The sequence below is a fragment of the Penicillium robsamsonii genome, assembly GCF_028829455.1.
Source record: "Penicillium robsamsonii strain IBT 29466 chromosome Unknown utg000005l_segment0_segment0, whole genome shotgun sequence".
In the NCBI taxonomy this organism is placed as follows: Eukaryota; Fungi; Ascomycota; class Eurotiomycetes; order Eurotiales; family Aspergillaceae; genus Penicillium; species Penicillium robsamsonii.
Genome location: NW_026643223.1, coordinates 4,304,384 through 4,324,163, shown reverse-complemented (window position 1 = coordinate 4,324,163; position 19,780 = coordinate 4,304,384). Strand labels below are relative to the sequence as shown.

The 19,780-nt window shown below is 49.4% G+C and overlaps 9 protein-coding genes across 9 annotated transcripts; 2 read left to right on the top strand and 7 right to left on the bottom strand.

The window, feature by feature from the left end:
* Nucleotides 1-411: 411 nt before the first annotated feature.
* N7447_009665 (Peptidase S10 serine carboxypeptidase) lies at nucleotides 412-2,112 on the bottom strand (the record flags this gene model as incomplete). Its single annotated transcript, XM_057233927.1, has 4 exons — nucleotides 412-1,298; nucleotides 1,360-1,586; nucleotides 1,634-1,907; nucleotides 1,959-2,112. The coding sequence occupies 4 exons, from the start codon at nucleotides 2,110-2,112 to the stop codon at nucleotides 412-414; spliced, it is 1,542 nt and encodes a 513-aa protein (XP_057083469.1).
* Nucleotides 2,113-2,762: 650 nt separating this feature from the next.
* N7447_009664 (SDR family oxidoreductase) lies at nucleotides 2,763-3,677 on the bottom strand (the record flags this gene model as incomplete). The annotated part of the gene is made up of 2 exons (XM_057233926.1): nucleotides 2,763-3,148; nucleotides 3,203-3,677. The coding sequence occupies 2 exons, from the start codon at nucleotides 3,675-3,677 to the stop codon at nucleotides 2,763-2,765; spliced, it is 861 nt and encodes a 286-aa protein (XP_057083468.1).
* A 1,086-nt stretch (nucleotides 3,678-4,763) lies between these two features.
* Nucleotides 4,764-5,913, bottom strand: N7447_009663 (uncharacterized protein; the record flags this gene model as incomplete). The annotated part of the gene is made up of 3 exons (XM_057233925.1): nucleotides 4,764-5,421; nucleotides 5,473-5,740; nucleotides 5,793-5,913. 3 exons carry the CDS (start codon nucleotides 5,911-5,913, stop codon nucleotides 4,764-4,766), a joined length of 1,047 nt encoding a protein of 348 aa, XP_057083467.1.
* Nucleotides 5,914-6,144: 231 nt separating this feature from the next.
* N7447_009662 (proteasome regulatory particle base subunit RPN10) lies at nucleotides 6,145-7,158 on the top strand (the record flags this gene model as incomplete). The annotated part of the gene is made up of 4 exons (XM_057233924.1): nucleotides 6,145-6,170; nucleotides 6,226-6,264; nucleotides 6,322-6,541; nucleotides 6,607-7,158. The coding sequence occupies 4 exons, from the start codon at nucleotides 6,145-6,147 to the stop codon at nucleotides 7,156-7,158; spliced, it is 837 nt and encodes a 278-aa protein (XP_057083466.1).
* A 247-nt stretch (nucleotides 7,159-7,405) lies between these two features.
* Nucleotides 7,406-7,978, bottom strand: N7447_009661 (trafficking protein particle complex subunit 4; the record flags this gene model as incomplete). The annotated part of the gene is made up of 2 exons (XM_057233923.1): nucleotides 7,406-7,781; nucleotides 7,839-7,978. 2 exons carry the CDS (start codon nucleotides 7,976-7,978, stop codon nucleotides 7,406-7,408), a joined length of 516 nt encoding a protein of 171 aa, XP_057083465.1.
* An 811-nt stretch (nucleotides 7,979-8,789) lies between these two features.
* N7447_009660 (putative O-methyltransferase) lies at nucleotides 8,790-9,435 on the bottom strand (the record flags this gene model as incomplete). Its single annotated transcript, XM_057233922.1, is given in 2 exon segments — nucleotides 8,790-8,820; nucleotides 8,831-9,435. The coding sequence occupies 2 exon segments, from the start codon at nucleotides 9,433-9,435 to the stop codon at nucleotides 8,790-8,792; spliced, it is 636 nt and encodes a 211-aa protein (XP_057083464.1).
* A 1,462-nt stretch (nucleotides 9,436-10,897) lies between these two features.
* Nucleotides 10,898-11,617, top strand: N7447_009659 (ankyrin repeat domain-containing protein; the record flags this gene model as incomplete). The annotated part of the gene is made up of 1 exon (XM_057233921.1): nucleotides 10,898-11,617. One exon carries the CDS (start codon nucleotides 10,898-10,900, stop codon nucleotides 11,615-11,617), a length of 720 nt encoding a protein of 239 aa, XP_057083463.1.
* Nucleotides 11,618-12,458: 841 nt separating this feature from the next.
* N7447_009658 (uncharacterized protein) lies at nucleotides 12,459-17,121 on the bottom strand (the record flags this gene model as incomplete). Its single annotated transcript, XM_057233920.1, has 5 exons — nucleotides 12,459-12,882; nucleotides 12,941-13,404; nucleotides 13,451-14,944; nucleotides 15,001-16,510; nucleotides 16,562-17,121. 5 exons carry the CDS (start codon nucleotides 17,119-17,121, stop codon nucleotides 12,459-12,461), a joined length of 4,452 nt encoding a protein of 1,483 aa, XP_057083462.1.
* Nucleotides 17,122-17,844: 723 nt separating this feature from the next.
* Nucleotides 17,845-19,542, bottom strand: N7447_009657 (arylsulfotransferase family protein; the record flags this gene model as incomplete). The annotated part of the gene is made up of 3 exons (XM_057233919.1): nucleotides 17,845-18,812; nucleotides 18,864-18,929; nucleotides 18,978-19,542. The coding sequence occupies 3 exons, from the start codon at nucleotides 19,540-19,542 to the stop codon at nucleotides 17,845-17,847; spliced, it is 1,599 nt and encodes a 532-aa protein (XP_057083461.1).
* Nucleotides 19,543-19,780: the final 238 nt, after the last annotated feature.

Sequence of the window (19,780 nt, the reverse complement as noted above, 5' to 3'; positions counted from 1 at the left end):
ATTTCCTTTCTTATTTCAATCAACATGATTGCCACACCTGTGCTGAGTAGTTGCTGGGATATCTATATTGTAGGATCATGGTTGCGACACGGTTACCCCGAACAAGCCTATCATTTGGCTATTAGGGATGTAATTTCCACAGTACTTTTACTACTCTCAACTAGATGGCGCTAGAAAGACAGCTAGAAATGGCCATAAGTGACGTCGTTGTGGCCCATCTGCCAATATCTCTGCCACTCACCGTGACCTCCATTATGACCTCCACGTAGCCGAGCGGCATGGTTTGCACCCCGGCGCCACATTTGAACGTCCTGACGGGCTAGAGAAGGAGATTCTCAGTGCCATTGGCGTTAACCTCGAGCCCCCAATAACCGACCCATATAAACAAGAGGAAATGAAGGGAGAAGGGCATCAAAGATGATCATCCTCACCCAACAACCACTGAACATGACGATATGACATTCGGCCTTGGTCCTGGGGCTGTCGATGACCTGCTTGGAAGGTTTCCGCAAACATCAAACCACGTTCATAGTGTTGAACTCCCATCATCCCCTGTGGGCCATCGAGATCGCCATATCCCTCTTGGGCATCAAAGACGGCACGGTATTGCAAGTCGGGCATATCGATATGAATGGGAGTGGTTGGACGAGTCTGGAAACCTAGCTCGCCATTCCAGGTCATGTTTTGGATTGCCAGCAATGTTCCATTCGTGATGATTAGATAGTCCCAATCTCCGTTCGAGATCAACACTCGATTTGTCGCCTCGATAATCCGAGGCAGGACATGCTCGGTGGGATTCGCAGACTCGTCGTATTGTTGTTCAGGTCCTGGGTTAGGGCTCACAAAGACACTTTCCACACTACAGAGCTCCCAGTCGATGTTCTCAGGAACATGCAGAGCCTTCTTGACATCTGTGCGGTTGAAGTAGGTTGTTGGACCTGGTTGATAGGCCAGGTCTGTGGGGAAGCCCAGAACATCCCATAATAGTGGACATGTTTGGCTGATCTTGTAAGGACTCCAGCATGGGTTTGGAGTAAAAGCTTCGTTGTAGATCATGTTGTATATGTCGCATTCGGAGTAGTCCATATATTTGGGGGGCTGAACCCCAGAGGCCGGATAAGTGAAATACTCTTCAAAATATCCCTCGTAGCCACATTGTTTGTAGGTGTCTTGCAGCTCCATCATGAATGATTGGTTAAAGTTGAACAGCTCGGCGTGTTGTTGAACGAAAGGGTAGGCGGGGAGTGCAGCCTGGATATAATCCCACTGGCCGATGCACGCATCATACATTAGAGCTCCTAGTTTGGGATTAGAATTTTGGAACAAATATAATGCAGCTTTCAATTTCCAAGTCTTTACCGCTGAGGTTGAAGTGTTCGGTATCGTTCTTGTCGAGCATGGCGGCGGATATGTAGGGTACATATCGGCCCGCATAACTTTCACCAGTTAAGAAGATGCGAAAGTTCTTGATACCATATTCTTCTTGAAACTTTTGGAAAAAGTTGACAAAATCGGCAGCGATGTCCTCTTCGTTGGTAGCGGTCGGTGTACCATTTGAGTACCCAACTCCAACCGGTTGATCGACCCTAAACGCAGTGAGTTACTACATACTCAGAGCTGGCTCATGACTTACCATAGCATATTGGTTAACTTAACCCATGAGTACTCATTAATGACTGGTTCGTAGGTACCGGGTTGCCAGGTAAAGCGGCCGTTCTCTTGCAAAAAGCCCTGCATTGAACTACATCCCGGTCCACCATTCAACCAAACCGTGAGGTCGTTGCTTGGTTCTCCGATCTTTGGCTGGAAGATATAAAATAAGGCATCATCTTCACGGATCGGCATAAACCCCGAATACATTTCTCCCAATTCAAAATGAACATCTGGTAAGCTTTCCACCACATGAGCTGTGAAAACATACGGTCAGTTGAGATTGAAGGAATGGAAGTAAAGCATACACTTGGTCTTGTCAGTTAGAAATCGATAATTTGATGTATCGATGGGTTCAGACCCAGATCCCTGAGTTGACAGTGCTTGGCCGCCATTGACGAGAAGTGCGATCGCCAGTGCCGTGATCGATGCGAACATGGCAGTTTCCCGTATGAAGATCATGTGTTATCAATGTAAAATCTCGGGCAGAGCTAAAAAGGGGGTTTACTCTTATGCATGTCAGTTTCCCCTTATAATAATTGACACATTCTTTCTTTTCTTCCTTTTTTTTTGAGTGCAGTGATCTGCAATTATCAGCCCCCTTTTCAGGGGATCAGCCGTGCTAATCGATGCCGCTAAACCCGAAATGCTGCGAGGTTTGGATCACAGTAGAAGATCGGCGAATTTACTGTCTCAAAAGATGGGAGATCTGAACGGATAGGTCGGAAGTTCAGTGTCTCACGTCTTAATTGGAACTTGACACATCAAAGTATTTTCCCATTTCAGCGCATATGAGTCCGCTCTTGAAGCCATATAGAACGAAATGAGCAGTATTCGGGAACGACATAGTAATGCGTAGGGCCAGGTAGTACATAGAGACATTAACCCGCTATTGAAACGAGACGGTTGAATTATAGCGAAGCTATGAAATGTCGTAGGTCTCTTGCACGATTGCCTTTTTCTGTTAAGATATATGTTGTAAACGGAACATCTGATACCAAAAAGAAGGCCGACTCTTGTACTCCGTACATAGTTTATAGGTTTGGTAGTGACGCGGATGCGGCCATACCATAATTGGGAGATTTGAGAGGCCCATGTGTAGTCAACCATCTCTAATTATCGACATTCACCCTATTGGTCACAGAGCCAAACACCTCTAAAGCATGACCGAGATATTCCTGAACCCCTTTAAGTCGAGGGGTCATATCACTCCCTAGAGCGAGAAGCTTCTCTGTTTGATGGCCTTCACCAACTCCTTCACCAACAACCACTTGGTACACAGCCTGCATTGCTTTATCCTTGTCACCGTTGGGCTTGATTTTCCCACTGACCAAAAGACCCTGGACCTGTTCGGTGAAGGTTCCCTTGTAGTCTTCCGGCAGGGGAGTCTTGCCCAGAACCACCGAGTTAGGCATGTTGGTGTTGAAGGTTCCGAGAACGACAGTCAGGGTGCGGATGTTGAATGGGGTAACCTCCTTGGCGAGGATCTTGGTAAGGGCTATTAAAGTCACAATTAGGAAAATTTCCCTGGTGCGATACTCTTGATGCATACCGTCTAACCCAGCCTTTGCACTCGCGTACACACCCATAGTGGGAATACCGTCAAGCGAAGCACCACTGCTCATATTCACAATCACGCCGGACTTTCGCTGACGCATATGGGGCAGAACGGCCCGAATGAGACGTAAGGGACCAAAGTACATGGTCTCCATCTGGGTTCTCACCTCCTCCTCCTCCATAGTCTCGATAGGAGCGTAGATGGAATAGCCAGCGTTGTTGACCAGGACATCAATATGGTCGCCACCGCTTTCGAGCGCGGTGATGACATTGCCGCTGTCGCGACTGTCCACATCAAGCTGGACCCAATTACCCCCCTTGGACTCGATCTCGGCAACTAGCTCCGGAGTCCGTGATGGGTTGCGCGAGGTCGCAATCACTTTGTGTCCGCCAGCCTGGGCAGCACGGGTCAAGGAAAGGCCGAAGCCAGAGGAGCAGCCAGTGATGAGCCAGGTGAGCTTGGTAGTCATGATAAAGGTAATATTAATGATAAACAGAGATGAGCATCGACAGGTCTGCTTTAAGCATCACGGAGCGGAGATACCGCTGTACTAACGCCGCCGACTTGCGCTAACTCCGGATGGTGCATTTAATCTAACTTGGGGCATGAGAGGAGACGACTCGCAAGATTTTGAGAGAACTGCTGATGGATTGAAGTCCATGGAAGCTTTGTACGGGAGGTTGCAGTCAATCGCTCATAGGCGGGTTGATATCATTATGCACAAGGCTAAGAGAATGAAGGTGCTTGATTCCCTCCAGGATCCCATAGAAGTTCGCCTTGAGAGAATCATCGACTTTCTCTCAGAACCACTAGCCCGGAACTGATTCTTATTCAGATATATAGGACTGACCTTTACCGACAAGGTTCCCTTGTATCGTTTGAAGCAAAGACCAGTAGCCTGGCCATTCTTCTTCCTGCAGCCGTAATAAGTAGCAATATTCGGGTGTGGATGTCTGCGAAGGACTTCACACACTTCAAGCTCGCGTTGAGTATTGTCAGAAGTCGGCTATGCCTGGCGCTTTCAGGTAATAATCTTGCTCTGATGCCACAACCCATGTTTTCAACTGGAGTTTGCCGTCAACGGGTTTGAACGTATTGCTCTCCCGGATGATCTCCATTCTGGACGCCGATTGGTGCTCTCGGTGCGAGGTGAAGCCTGTGTTATGATAGCTGGTGGACAGGCGTTGACATGAACTCACTGGAAGAGCGGTATGTTGGACAAAAGTAGTCCAATGGACTGGCAGCAAATAGACAGGTCTCATATTTGCCCAGGGATATTGTTGCCGACTGGTTACACACCGAGGAAGACGAGTATGATCCTTGTACAGTCAAGTATTGGTTTGAAAAGAACTTGATTCAGATAACCGGACAAAAGCCATGAATTTATACCTGAAGGAAAAACACCTATTATGATATTACGCCCAAGAATCAACACGAAAGACAGCACCCAGACTCAAATTGTTCATTGCAGAGTCTGCAATCGCCCACGCTCAAAGAAACAGAATCCCAACCAACTCCAAGAAAAAACAGAGTCTGTGCGTTCATGTAAACAGTCCTAAATCCGCTTACGCAGCGCTCGAGTGCGAGTCGCCGGTTCAGTCACAGCCGGAGCGGTAGTCTTGCGCATTGAAGCAGTGGTGGGTGTATTCTTGACAGCCATCGATGCAGCTTGCATACGAGAAGTCGGCCTCTTCGTGGCAGCCGCAGCAGATGCTGTTGTGGGCTTTCTCGCGGCAGTTCCAGTCCGTGTGGACTTGGTTATTGTTGTGCCCGAAGACGCAGTAGAGCCTGTGCTGTTCTTGCGCTCACCCTGTCGGGTCGCCGGGCGCGGCAAAGGTGACCGAATAGTCTTAGGTCCCGTAGCCGCACGAGTGGTAGTCCTCTGAGCCTGCAAAGGAGGCCGCTGATCCCTCACTGCAGACACAGTGGCACCGCGTGACCGCAACGGACTGGACGGTTTTAGTGGTGAGGTAGGGCGCGCCAGATATGAGGGTTGACCCTTCTCGGGGGATGCACGGAAGGGTGAGTGGGGGTAAGTTCGGGAGTTGTTGGATTTGGGAGACAGAATCCGGTTCTCGTTGCCCCGTACTTCCTGAGACGCCACGCGCGAGGCCCCGCCTGCTCCGGCTGGCTTCACGCGACGCTTGGGGTTCTTGAGTTCGGGCTCACGACCGGCAGGGGCATTCTCTTTGTCGGAGAAGTGGCCATCGTGGCTACACATATTGTCAGTCAGAGACACAAGTTGGGCTTGTGGTATATCGTACCTTCCCCTCCGAGCTCTACCGTCGCGTGTGGCTTCTGGGTCTACGGAGATGCTTGTGATATTACGCGACACCTTGGTGGGCGAGTATTTCCGAGAAGGCGATGCAACCTGCTGTTTGTTTGTGGCGGCGTTATGCTTTTCGAGCAGCTCGCCGATGTTGGCCTTGCGTAGCGAGACTGGGATCCGATTGACGCGTCGCTCAATGCGCGCCCGGAGGTCATTTGCCTGAAGGGCATATTGAGCACGGAGTTTACGTGCTCGCTCAGTGACTGTAGAAAAATCAGCACCATGTTCATTCCGTAAGCCCACAATTCAACCCACTTTCAAGTTGTAGATTGTCCATCAGCGCCTGCTTCTGGTGCTGCGTCAAGCGCATCTTTTTAGTAGGACTACCCGTAGGGGTGACGTCCATGGCGTCGGATTTGCGCTTAGTGGCAGGCATTGTTCAGAATTCAAGGGATATAGACTGAGATGTGTCGAAGTACAAGGGCTAATGTTAAGGTGCGGAGCAAGGAGGACCACAACAAACAGCGTACCCGGGCGGGGAGCTGTGGCAGAATGCAGAGCTTCCACCTCGCCTTCGTCATCCGTCTTCATCACCCATACGCCGTTCTCATATTCACTCGCTGTTCTGCCCTCATTTACATCGTTAATTCCCTCAGACTCCGCCATAATGACGCTGGAAGCTACTATGATCATGTCCGTCATTGACTATCCTCCATATTAGCTTTACTCTGCTGACCCCAAGCTACAGTGTCGACAACAGCGAAAGCAGTCGCAATGGAGACTACACGTGAGTACATCCGATCATAATATACCTGCGTCTATGAATGATATCTAATGGTCACAGGACAACCCGGTGGCAATCTCAAGTCGATGCCGTTAGCATCATCCACAGTGCAAAGATGCGAGTAAACGCCCAGTCAGCTGTCGGCCTCATGAGCATGGGCGGCAAGGGCCCCGAAGTACTATCAACCTTCACACCCGAGTTTGGCGCAATTCTCGCTGGTCTGCACCGAACAAAGATTCACGGCACAGCTCACCTCAGCTCGACCATCCAGGTCGCAGCGGTAAGTTCTTCCAGCCAAGCTTCGAGATCCCAGGCTCTCAATGACTAATCTTGATGGCATTTTAGCTGGCACTCAAGCACCGTATGGAAAAATCCCAGCGCCAACGCATTATCGTATTCTCCTGCTCGCCCATTGAAGAAGATGAGAAGACCCTCGTGAAGCTCGCAAAGAAGATGAAGAAGAACAACGTGTCGATCGATGTGGTAGCTTTCGGAGATTTGGAATCCGACCAGACCAAGAAGCTCGAGGCTTTTGTTGAGAATGTCAAGAGCGGCGATGGATCCCACCTCGCCATCATCCCACCGGGACCCCATCTTCTCAGCGATCAGCTGCAGCTGACCCCGATCCTGGCTGGCGAGGATGCCGAGGTCGGTGGAGGCAGCGGCGAGGGCGAGGCCGGCGGATTTGGATTCGATGATGCCGCGGAGAACGATCCCGAGCTGGCATTTGCCCTCCGGTTATCGATGGAGGACGAGAAGAACCGACAGGAGAAGGAGAAGCGGGATCGGGAAGAACAGGAGGGCAAGACGCAACTGGGCAATATCCCCGAGGAGGGCCACGGCGAGTCCAGCGGTGACAAAGATAAGAAGGACGAGGACAAGATGGACACCGCGTAAGGTCCGACCGGAGATTTGAATATGACTGATGCATACCCGGCGTTTCCCTCTGCTTTTGTCTTGTATTCTCTCGAGTCGACCTTCCTTTCGGGTACGTTCTACAGTGTGCAAGGGCAATATATTATGTGATTTGGTATTATACGAGACGGAGTGATATCCGGACACAAGTACAGGAACAAAACGTATCTAGTTCGTAAAGTCGTGATGTCTATCCCCTTTCTGCGTGCTTCCGGCACCCATCGGGGGGCTACGTCCTCCCCCTCAACCACGCCCCCAGATGCCGATCGAACGCCTCGCATCGCACCGGCATCTCAATCTGATAGAATGGATTCTTCATCACAAAGTCCGCATAGAGCTCGTAGATCTTCTGGATGATTGCGTCCACGCTGCCGGTCAAGGGATCCGTGAACAACAAGAACTTTGTCCCGGTCAAGGTCTGGAAACAAGTCAATCGAAACTTGTCGGTCTCGAGGTAATCCAGGCCGGAGACTGGTACACCGGGGTTTGGGTAGGAGTAACCGGACGCCGCAGGAGCAGCTGTGCCCGTTGAAGAGGTTGCGGGGGACTGAGCAGGTTGGGAGATGGGGATTTTCGGTGTGATGGAGCGTGTGATTGCGTGGACACTATAGAAACCAAGGTAAATGGGTATTCCAGGGGAGAGATGGATGTTGGCAGCTTACCCGTGAAAGGTGCCAGCTAGGACGAGGTAGTCATTTGTCGAGAGCTTGCGCAGGCCAGCCTGAAACTCGCGCTGATAGATAAGACCGCCAGCTTTGTTGATGATGATCAGGGAGAAGACACCCCTATTATTGTCAGGCATGTTAGTTGCTGTGCGATTCAATGAGCAGATGGAGCGTACATGGTGACTGTGGCGCTAGTGCGGACAGCGTGACCGGAGAAGCAAGGGGCGGAGAGCGCGATTAGTATGCCTCGAGGTACTCCGGTGAATTGTGTGGATCTGTATAATTGAAGTTGCTTAGATCACCAAAAATCGGTGTTGGCATGGAGTTCGCGGGGATTAGACAAGGAGGTTGTTTATTCCGCGCGCCAGTCGATAAGCGGGGAGACGGTCATCGGCCCGGAACCTCAACGGTTTCTGTTTTATAGATGCAAGATTTGAGGTATTCACTATTAGTACATATGAAATAGGGGTTTTATATGAATAAATGGCTGGGTTGGACCACATGGGTGATGTTAGGACATATTTTAACGTTCTAGTGGAAATATATATTAGCTAGATGGACATGAACTTCACTATTTCTGGAACAAGATATACTAAAAATCTGCCAAGAGAACAGAGAACAGAGAGAAGTTCCTAGAATATAAGGTAATTCCCCATAGCCAATTGGAGCATCTATACGGGGGTTAAATTGATACAAATCTAATATGAAGCCGATCGGATGAGTACAATTGCTAGTATATATCTTCATAACATCTCATACATATTCAATCATCGAATCATATCCTCAATTGATCTGCTGGTCTACAGTTCACTCGAGTGCCACAACGGCGCTTACTTCGACAATGCTCTAAACTGTTCATTAGTCCCAAGTCCGCTACAATATCGAAAAGAATAAGACCTACCGGGCTAGCTCTCTTACCAGTAGTCTTAAAAGACCTGGTCTCGTACTTCACCGATCCAGATACTCCACTGCCTCCCGCCTGAACATACTTCAGATAGTCTGGCGCCCCAGGGTAATCCGTATTATCAGCGATCGCCAATGAACCAACACGCCAGAGCTTCAGCTCCTCAACCAGCTTCAAATCAGACAAGTAGAATTGCTCCCAATGATCGAAGAACGCCATATCAACAGTGGTGACCTTGCCCTCAGCATGCAAAGCCCGAAGAGAGTCCGAGCCCGGACCTTCCAGGACATGTACAAAGTCCTCGACACCGGCCAACTTCACAAACTCTCTGGTCAGAGCAACCATCTGCGGGTTGGGATCGAAAGTATAGATGTTGACATCATCGGGTACCTTGTCGCCGTGAATATCGCGCAGGATAGCACCCCACGCGAGCGCAGATTTACCCACAAACGCGCCGAATTCGATAATCGTGCGTGGTGCCGGTTGTTGGGCGAGGAGTTGCTCGCGTGCGACCTCGACCTTGGGTTGTCGGAAGATCATCATGTGTCCGACTTCATTGGCGAAATCCTCGATGGCATTTGCCAAAGCCCAGGGGTTATTGGTGAAGTTGGAAGCGGGTTGGGCGAAGATAAATTCACGCAGTTCGACTGCTCGCTGGGCGAAGATCTCGGAGAGAGGCTTGGTTGTCATAGTTAAAGTGTGACTGCAAGAAATTGTATGAAGATGAATATATTCTAGAGCGGGTAGGGAATAGATATATAGATATATGCGCAGTACATCAGACCACGGGCAGCAGCCAGGATCCGATAGAATATAAGCTCATAGTAGAGCTGGCTTGAAATCCACCAATTTCTTATAGCAAGTCTCGGGGTTCATGCCTGGATTGGGTTATTTCGGCCGATGCACGCTTACGGGGTTGTACTCGCCGTTCACTGCTATATTAGTCGCAAGGAACTACACACCTGTAACATTGAGAAGTCATGTAAAGATAATGCATTCCTATGTAGCCCCAGAGGTTTGGCCATCTGCAACGGTCATATGACGCACGATAGGCCCCAGACGTAGCTCGAGAGTGTTATCCCCAAACAGATGTTGGCCATAGATACATAGGAAGGAAACGTATGGTAATAAGAAAATTTATGGGAGCGCATTCCTTCATAATTCAGAGCTGCATAGCCTCATTATCATGCGTACGCGTTGCGCGTCACGCCGGTGTTTTCCCTTTCCCCCTCCTTTTTTGGGGGAAGGTCTAACGTACAGTATAGACTGGGAAACTGCCGTTTCACTCGTCGAAGTTCTTTCAAGATTTCTGGAGTTGCACTACTGGTATTCAGGGAAGGAAATCAACCTTCCCTCCCCTTTACATGAAGCCTGTATACTTGCGGACAGTTTATGCATGCTTTGGCCACTACACAGAAACAACTAACCTGTTTCAGAGAAGATGCAGCATCAAATAATTCTCTCGATATGCCTTGTGTCATTGCTCGTATCAGGGAACTCCTGGGATGGACAGCCTCAGGACATCCAGAGGTTAGAAAGATCAACCCGAAGGTACTGGACAGCAAACTGCGCTCATCGTCAAGCTTTGGGTGAAGTTAAGCAAGCACAGCCCAGAGACTAGTGACTACCAGACTGCCCAAATGGAACTGTACCAGATATCGTGGCACCATTTTGATGTATAGAAATACAAGAGAAAGAGAAATTGGCTAGGTGATAATGGCAATACGGGTTATGTCCGTACTTAGCCGCCCACAAGACAGGAAGTACATAGTAATGATTGATGTAAGAGATGCGTTAATTAATGTTATTTGCTTTTTAGTATATGATAGAAATCGGTCTGTATGAAATGTATGGTATGAACTCAGTATATCAAACTCTCTGACTAGCAATAAAACAGGATGAACGCGCGAGTATCAATAGACAAAATCACTTGCACTTTGGTCGGTTGTATGGAACCGACGTTTGTGGAGATCCAAGGTAAATTTACCTTGTAACCGACCGGGGTATATGGCTCCGGTATTGGACAGTATAGTACACCGATTCAGATTGCTTCGGGGTTAGCACCACTTGGCCTTGGCTGTGCATGTCAATATTTCTCATCAGCCCAACCTCATTTATCTCATCTGACAGAAACATTGGAGACCTGAAAATTATGTCTTTATTACAATTACCAAATGAGCTTCAATTTATTATTGCTAGATGTCTGCTGGGGCAGAAGGAAATCGGCTGCTTGATGCGAACCAACAAAAGACTCTATCACCTCTTACGCCCCTTTTTACTGCATTTCAATGTCGAGTACGATCAAAGTTCAGCCTTGATATGGGCCGCAAAGAACGGAGCTACCTCATTAATCAAAGAATTACTCGATATTGGCTCCAGTATCGCATCATTTGAGCCGGAACTTACCGACCCATCCTATGATGCTCTGAGTGTCAATAATAATCCGCTCTTACACGCAGCCCAAAATGGTCACATTGATACTCTCCAATCCATGCTGTCAGAAACCCGGACAGATAAAGCATGTGTACCATCCCAGTTACGTACGGTCTTGCATTGGGCCATTCGCTCAAGCAACTCAGAGATGGTGGAGTTGATGATCACACAGAATGCCCCCTTTGACCCTTCTGGGAGGCCCATGGACGAATCAAACGCTCTTAGCATTGCTATCACATCGAGTAGCACCTCTATCATTAAACGGCTTCTCCAGGCTGGAGCCCAGACGACCGATGAAGCATCCCCCAATCTCTTTGATGAGGTTTCAACCAGGGAACGGAGAGATGTGCTGGGGCTGCTACTTGAATATGACCAGATGTCTGACTATGATCAATTCATATGCTGGTTAACGTACAATGCCTGGATGGCCGAGCCATAAATGCTGCATCAGGACAGATCTAGTAGCGAGATAGTATATCTCTGTCTCCTCCCCTCCCCTCTTCGTCCATTCTCATCAATAGGAATCTATTTCCGTTTCTCCATACCAAGCATTTCCCGCAGATACGATCTCTCTAGACATAGCAATGCGAAATGACTGGTCTTCCCTCCAGATTTTATTTCATTACGCTTGTGAGATCGGGATATACGGTCATTCTGAATTATTTGCAGCGATAACGTATGGTCGTTGTGAAATCATCGAAGCGCTGAGTGAAAAGGGCCCGAATCCAAATCTAAAGTGCGAACGTTTGCGGCACGATGAAGAGGATAGTTTGTATAGTACGACATGGTATGCCATCCGGCACCGGGATCTCGAGATCCTGAACTCCTCGTCGCAAAGGGGTTTCTCCCAGACAACCAAGGCCTCCAGTTTGCACCGAGGGTCATGTATGATGAAACAATTGCGCTTTTGTCCGGACTTACGAAAGCATACCTGAGATGATGAATATACCGTCTTTTGTTACCATGGTGGAGCATGTGAGTACAGACTCTGATTTGCAACCCATGACATGGGAAAGCTTTCCGGTCATTACATACTGGTCTCCTGTATCTGACCATCGAGAGCCGACTCTTGGTGATGTTTGTTATTAAATCTGAACTGCATTGGATTGATATAAGCTACATGGATGAGACATCCGCAAGATAAGACTTTGTGCCAAGCAGAAAGCAAAAGAATATTTCTGATAAATCCCGAGTAGAAACCACAGAATCTCTCGGGACCAAACTGACTGAAATAACCCACCCCATAACCCGAAAAGGAAAAAAAGAAGAAGACGACCTTTTTAGGTCTGTGTAACGTTGCGCGACCGACGCCTGGGGACGCGGCAGAGCCAGTACAAGAAGAGCGCGGCGACGATATTGAACCCTATATAGACGAACAGCAAACCGATATTGCGCGGAACATCCGAGTAATGCATATTGAGGTTTTCAAGGAACTGGTCCGTTCTAGACATTGTGCAGACCTTGCAGTCCACTGATGCCTCGGAATTCAGCAATGTGCCATGAATAGCCTCAATGTAAGGGCTTAGATAACTGCCGCAATTCTGTCTATCCGGAGGCGAGACGGTGAGCACCTCAATACTTGAACATTGCACAGTGGCCCCAGTCAGGCCAGTAGAGAGGACGGCCGACACAAAGTAGGTGAATGGGGACACGCGATTCATGAAGATCCAGAATCGAGGCATAGAAGACGAATTTGAGAGTACGCTATAAGTCCAGTCAGCACCAGTACCAATTAACTACCAGACACACGCAGATAACTTACCCATTGAATACCAAGCACATGGAGAACATGAACTGAGCAATGTTGCTGGCAGTATCAGGATGTTCAATTCCAGCAATCATCATGGAGCTGAAGGTCGACGTGAAGACCATGAACAGCAGAATGAGGACGTACATGATGGCGCTTCGTTCGATGACAGAGTTTGTAGGCTCTGCATTCCGATAGAACCCGATTGGGTAGTACCAGCTGAAAAAGACCGGTATCGACATCACAATATTCCATGCTAGCTCCACGAGAATACTGGCTATCATGAATGCGATCCACGAGTAGGTCTTTGAAGGCCGTTCGCGTGCCTCATACAAAGCGCGGTGCGTGTCGAAGGTCGGCATCATCTGCTGGACCAGACCTGGGAAGATGACAAGGATCATGAATATTGCAAACATCTGATTCTGCAGCCCTTGGAGACTGGTAGGCATGTGGTAGAAGGTGAATCCGAGGAACAGCGGCTATGCCTGTTAGTCCAATCACATTAGAGGGAGCAAAATAACTTACGGGAACAGTGCAGGTGAGGGTCTTGGCGTATAGATACGATGGAGATCTCCAGTACTGCTCGAACGTGCGTTGAGTACAGATGAGGATCTGATACCAGATTGGCATCGCGAATTCACCAAAACCTGCAGGCTGAACGGGTACAGGCTTCTTAAACAATTCTGTCTTCATTTGAGCCAGCTGCTTGCGAACCTCTACGCGCTCAGCGCTGTTGGTCCATTGTTCAGCCCAATCTCTATCGGCATGAGAGCCTGGTGCAGCACCAATGACCTCAAGCATCCACTCGGCAGGGTTTGCGTTCTGTGGGCACTTAATTGACCCTTTGTCTTCGAAGTATTTGATCAATGTTTCCATGTTCGGGCCAAGATCACCCAGGTACACTGTGCGTCCTCCTTTGGTGAGAAACAATAGGCGGTCGAACTGTTGCATCAGCATTGCCGAAGGTTGGTGAATGGTACACAGTACAGCCTGACCGTGGTCGGCCAAGTTGCGCATCAGAGTACAGATTGACCAAGCAGTTTGACTATCCAGACCCGAAGTTGGTTCGTCAAAGAACAGCAGCAAATCTGGCTTAGCTGCCAGCTCCACGCCAATAGTCAACCGCTTGCGTTGCTCCACATTGAGGCCTTCGCCGGCAACTCCGACCACAGCGTCTGCGTATTCTCCCATACCGAGCATGTGAATAACCTCTTCGGCGTACGATAACTTTTCCCGTCGAGAAATGCTAGCAGGCTGCCGTAGGAGAGCGCTGAAAACTAGAGCTTCACGAACAGTACTAGTCTCCATATGCAAATCCTGTTGCTGCACATAACCTGTCTTTCGCTGGAAAGAATCGTCGCGTAGGCGGCCATCAATAAGCATATGGCCAGAAACGACACCAATGGTCACACGGTCAGCCAACACATCGAGCAAGGATGTTTTTCCCGCACCAGTGACACCCATCAAGGCCGTCAGAGTGCCTGGTTTGACCCAGCCATCCACGCTGTCAAGGATGCGTCGCGGGACTCCGTTGATCTTGATGTCGAAACACACATTTTCCCAATGGAAGATAGAAGTTTGGCGAACAATTGCTGCAGTTGTGTCCCGAGATTCGCTAGCGACTGCACCTTTCTCTGATGCAATGACCTCCTCTGGATCCTCTTTTCGAATATTCTTCGCAAACGCAGGAACCTTGCCACGCGGATACACCAGAATCTCACCTTTGGATGGCTTAGCCCGGATTAGCTCGCTGCTGAAAAGGTACAGCCCAAAGAAGACGGCGAAGAACGCGCAGAGAATTCCGAAGTTTCGCCACAGATGCGGGCTGTAGTATTCGTAAGTTGTGTTAATGTATGCCTCTCCATCGATGAAATTTTGACCTGCCACAGCACCCTTCTGTGAACAGATTTTGGAGCTGAGAGGCGCATCCTTGTAGATGTCCAAGATGCCTGGGACAAAATTCGCGCAAGGGAAGGACCGTCCGCCGAACTCATTGATCATCAACGCCTCAAAGGCGTACTGTATCTCGTTAGCATATTCTGTTGGGACTGAACAAAAGCTTAGTTATCATTTACAGCAATCGGGTTCACATAGTTGAGCCACCGGAACCAGGGGTGCATATCGCGGACTGGAATCGTAAACCCGGTGTAAATGACCAAGACCAGCATGAAGACTGAAGCAGGGGGCATGGCCTGGGCCACGGATCGCGAGATTGCGCCGATGAACCGGAAGATATTGGACATCACAAGGGTTGTCGTTACCGAAATCATGAAAAAAATGAAAAAGTGTCCCGGAGTTCGCCGAAGATGAGGTAAGAAATAGATGATCAAATTGAAAGCGAGTGCTAGCAAGAGCTTTGATGGGAGTTCCACAATGTACGCGCTGAAAGCTTCCGCTGAGGTATGGTATAATGCGTACTTGCGATGCTTTTCCACGATCGGCCGCTGCTGCCACATGACCATGATTTCCAGTGAGCTAGAGAAGGCACTGAGCATTATCGCAAAGAAAATCAGGCTACCACGATGGTAGAAGCTGTCGGTGTTGTCCGGTGTGTCGTAGAAGAGACTGGAAATGATCAGAGACATGCCCACATTTCCAAGGAGTGTGGCAAGAGTCATAGCCATGTCTGCCTTGAGCCGCAAAAATCCTCGCCAAAGACACAGGCGGATTTGCATCGGATACGAGAGCGTGTATGGGGAGCTTTCACGAGTAAACCTGGCTTTGTCTGCAGCACGAGACCGACGGAACTGCTCAGCCTTGTCGTATTTTCCGGCTGCAATTCTTTCAATCTCAGCAAGAAGCTGCTTGCGCTCCGGACTTTCCTTCCAGCGTGCTGCAAACTCATCGGGTGTGCGTGGAACGGAGTTTTCAAACCCGGGGCGAACAAGACGTTCTGACGGACTGGTGAGGGAGGTGAGGAAGTCCGCAGTAGTTTGTCTATCTGGGCAGTGGAATCCCATCTTGACAAAGAAGCGTCGTGCATTGGCCGCACTTCCGAAATAGATCTGACGACCTTCGTAGAGCACGATTGCCTTGTCAAACAGATCGTAAATGGACTGACTCGCTTGGTAGATTGCGACAATGGCGGTGGATCCACTATAGTAAGTGGAGAAGCGGATGTACTTGACAAATTCCAGGGCCGTTGCGCTGTCGAGTCCACGGGTGCTGTTGTCCCAACACTGCAACGGGCATCGACACAGAGTGGTTTCGGCGATACTGACCCGTTTTCGTTCCCCGCCTGACACACCTCGAATGAACTCATTGCCGACTTTTGTGTTCATGGTATGGGTCAAGCCAAGCGTCGCCATCACCACATCCCGCATATGGGTCGCGTACTGGTCGCGTGTGACACCCGGAAGTCGGTTACTCGGTGCCCGAGAGTGGGCGGCAAAGAGCAACGTATCACCGACTGTCAATTGAGGGAAGTGTGTCTCGGTTTCAGCTTGGTAGATGACCTCGCCGCGGTAACAACTGTGCATGTCGTCCCAGGATATGCCGTCGTACTGCACTTCAGACCCTCTCTCCTTGTCAAGGTAGAGACCATGCGTCTCTCCGGCAATAGCTTTGAGGAAGGTGGAGCATCCGCTGCTGGCCGTTAGTTATTAGTCTTTTGCAGAGGGTAATCAATCTACGTACCTTCCCGGGCGACCTAGGACAACCAGCATCTCACCACTGTGAAGAATGCCTTCGAAGTCCCGCAGGATATCAATTCGTACTTTCTTCTGAAAGCCCAGGGTATTGCGGACCCATCCCGCACCTTTGAGCCAGAAGTTGGCAAAATTGGTCTGATAATCAGACCCAGTGCCATAACCGAAAACATTGAGATTTCGAAAGGAGACTCCTGCGGTGCGACCTGGGTACCGGTCTGGGTCGCCAGAGGTCATCTGGATGATGTTCTTTACCCATTTGCGCGATTTGAACTGGTCGCTGTTGGGATTCAATTCTGGGTCACTGGTAGTATCCAGAAAGGTGTTGACACCCTGTGAGGGCACACCAGCACGGACGCTACTAGTTCGTGAGATTTGCGAGATGGAACGTGCCAGAGTGGTGATCTGTCTGTCGTGATCATCCCCGGACTCAGATACTGGAGTCTCTGAGCCAGGGGTATCAACGGTATTGTCAAGCATGTTCACCATTTGATCTGGCATCAGTGGAGTCGGCGAGAAGCCTAAAGAAGGAAGAAGGTGTGAAGTCATAAAGGGAACACGTGAGGGAACGCTTGAAGAGAGGTAAACGAGAGGTGTTGACGGAGAAAAACAAATGATGAGGTGACAAAGAGTCGGGGGAATTAAGGAAGGAACCAAGAGAAGGAAGCAGGAAGAAGGATGAGAAGGGAGTCAATGAAGGTAAAGGAAAGAACGGCAACCGGAAAGTAAGAGATCCGAGATCCTTTAGGGAAAGAGGTCTCCATGGACCGTGGCTCTTTCCGGAAATGAGAGTTGTACACACAATGCACACTATGGACACCGTGGTGATGTCTCAATATCAGCTGTGTATCTGAAGATGTGAAGATGTGAATATCTAACTTGAATGCGACATTGTAACTATGATACAACATCACATAAGCTATACATTTAAGGTGTTTTTCAGGCTCTTGATTGGCTGTGTATCAGCATGGTGCCCCCCCCCCCCCTCGCCCCCGCGTCTTATATATAGCAATTTCCCATTTCGGTAAACGGCTCTGGGGTGACAGTTGGCTCGGATATATCAGGATCCGAGAGTCTAATGAGAACTTTATCAGAGACCGGAATTAACACAGACCGGACCTCAAAAGATCCGAAGGATGAAATCATGTGACACTTCCATTCTCTATAGTAGCACACATAAATCTCTATATACTTCCTCCTTGTCACCTAACTGGCACCTCATCCACCTTATCCCCCTCTCCATACGTCCCGAATACACAGGCTTGTCCTCATCTATGCCTGCAAGATCAACTGTCTCCACGAGCTACGGTCATCAGATCCTGCAATAATAGTACCGGGGGGAACCACCGCATTTTGGACATGAGTAACCCGAGTAGTACTCAAAACACAGCCACGGGCCGAGACAGCCTCAGCTGTCAATCTCTGGTACGAGTGACTAGCCAGGAAAAAGGAAGTTTCGAATCCATCGCGTGTAGCTTCGCCCAAGAATTCCCGGGACCCAAATCCATCTGTAACAGCATAGAATCGCCAGACCGCCGTCTCGGTGTCACCGTTCCACGAAACAAAAATTCCGGTACCCGAGGAGGTCTTCTCGGCTACAATAGCGGGTTCTTCTGTGGGTAGGCCAGTCCAGTTGTATCGGAATGCTCGATAATTCTGGACACCCTCGCCCAACCGTCCTGAGTCCATATAAGCGTGGAAAATCGGGGTACCGTCCGCCCGGAACTCGGTCACAGCTCCTTCGGAGCCCCAATTGACCAGGGCATTGTTGTTGGGCAAAAGCTGGGTGCTGCCTTGAGATTTGGCGAGAAGTCCGTCGGGAGGCTGGAAAGCTTGAACAATGTCCGCAGTCCAGGTGACAGTGTTGACGGAAATGACCTTGCCCTGTGAGAAAGGATGAGTGTGGACCTCTTTGCCGCCGTGGTTCTCTGTTCCATGAGCGGAGTTATCGAAAAGAGAGATAATTTCTTCATTGTCACCCTGCTCGACGAAGCGTGCGTGATGCTGGAAGCAGAACCTGACGTTGGGTCCGAGTTCAAAGTCCGAGCGTAAACCACCCAGTCGCCAGATGATCTCTCCAGTGGTACCATTGACCTTGTGGACTGCACAAGCATCCCGAGCGGAAATCAGGTAGTTGCCTTCGACATCCTTGTCCACAGAGTTAATATGGAAGTAGTCCCATGCGTCGGATGAGTTGTAGCCTGCACCTGCTTGACCGGGGTTGAGAGGGAGGACCGCCTCTCCATGATGTTAGATTAGTCCATTATAATCATTCAAGACAGTTGACTTACCATCAGGAGATACATGCTCCAAGCTAGACCACTCAAATAGCAGTTCTCCAGTCTGAAGGTCCAACTCTACTACGAATTAGCTTTAGCTCTTCATGCGTTCGGAAACCCACATACCCTGGAATATAGCATCGACAATCCACTGTTGCTCAGGGCTAGCACCCCAGCGAGACAGATCCTTCGGCACAGGCTGATAGACCTGAAGCAATGCAGTCTTCTCATCGATAACATGGAATTCATGCTTATCCATAAGCTTATGGTTTCCCGCGCGGAGCTCCCGAATCGTCTCATATTTCTGATTCAGAATGGTAGCATGACCATGACCATGTCCATAGGCCGGGTTATGATCACCTTCAAAGCTGAACAGCACATCCCGACCATTCCATCTGGCCTTCTGGAAGTTGGTGGCCCAAATGGAGAAGTAGGTATAGCCCGACCAGACGAGCTCACCGTCATCGCGAACGATATACGGAGCTTCTTGGCGCGGACCATGGAACTGCGGCTCAGCCCATTGACCGGGGAAAGGCGCGATGAAGAGGTAACCTTTCTCGACATCCTTTGTGGCCGGGATGGTGATGTTCAGACGAGGCGGGGCCAGGTCGGTTCGAGATTTGAATTGCCAGTCTGCCGCAGCGAGTGGCAACAGCGCTACGGTGCAGGCGACGGCTTCAAGGAGCTTCATGATAAGTACTGGTCGGGCGATCAGTTTCCATGATGCTAGTCATTATGTGCATGATAGGGTACATTAACCTTAGTTGGGTACTCTGCACTGAGTCTCTTTGACTTGCTTGAGTTGGGATAATCGGAATACTTGTGTAAAATGAGAAGAAAATGGGCACACATCCTTTATAAATACATCCAAGCCCTAACTATGTCAGAGTGGAACATGATGTCGTGCTTGGCACTTGGCGGGGGATAAT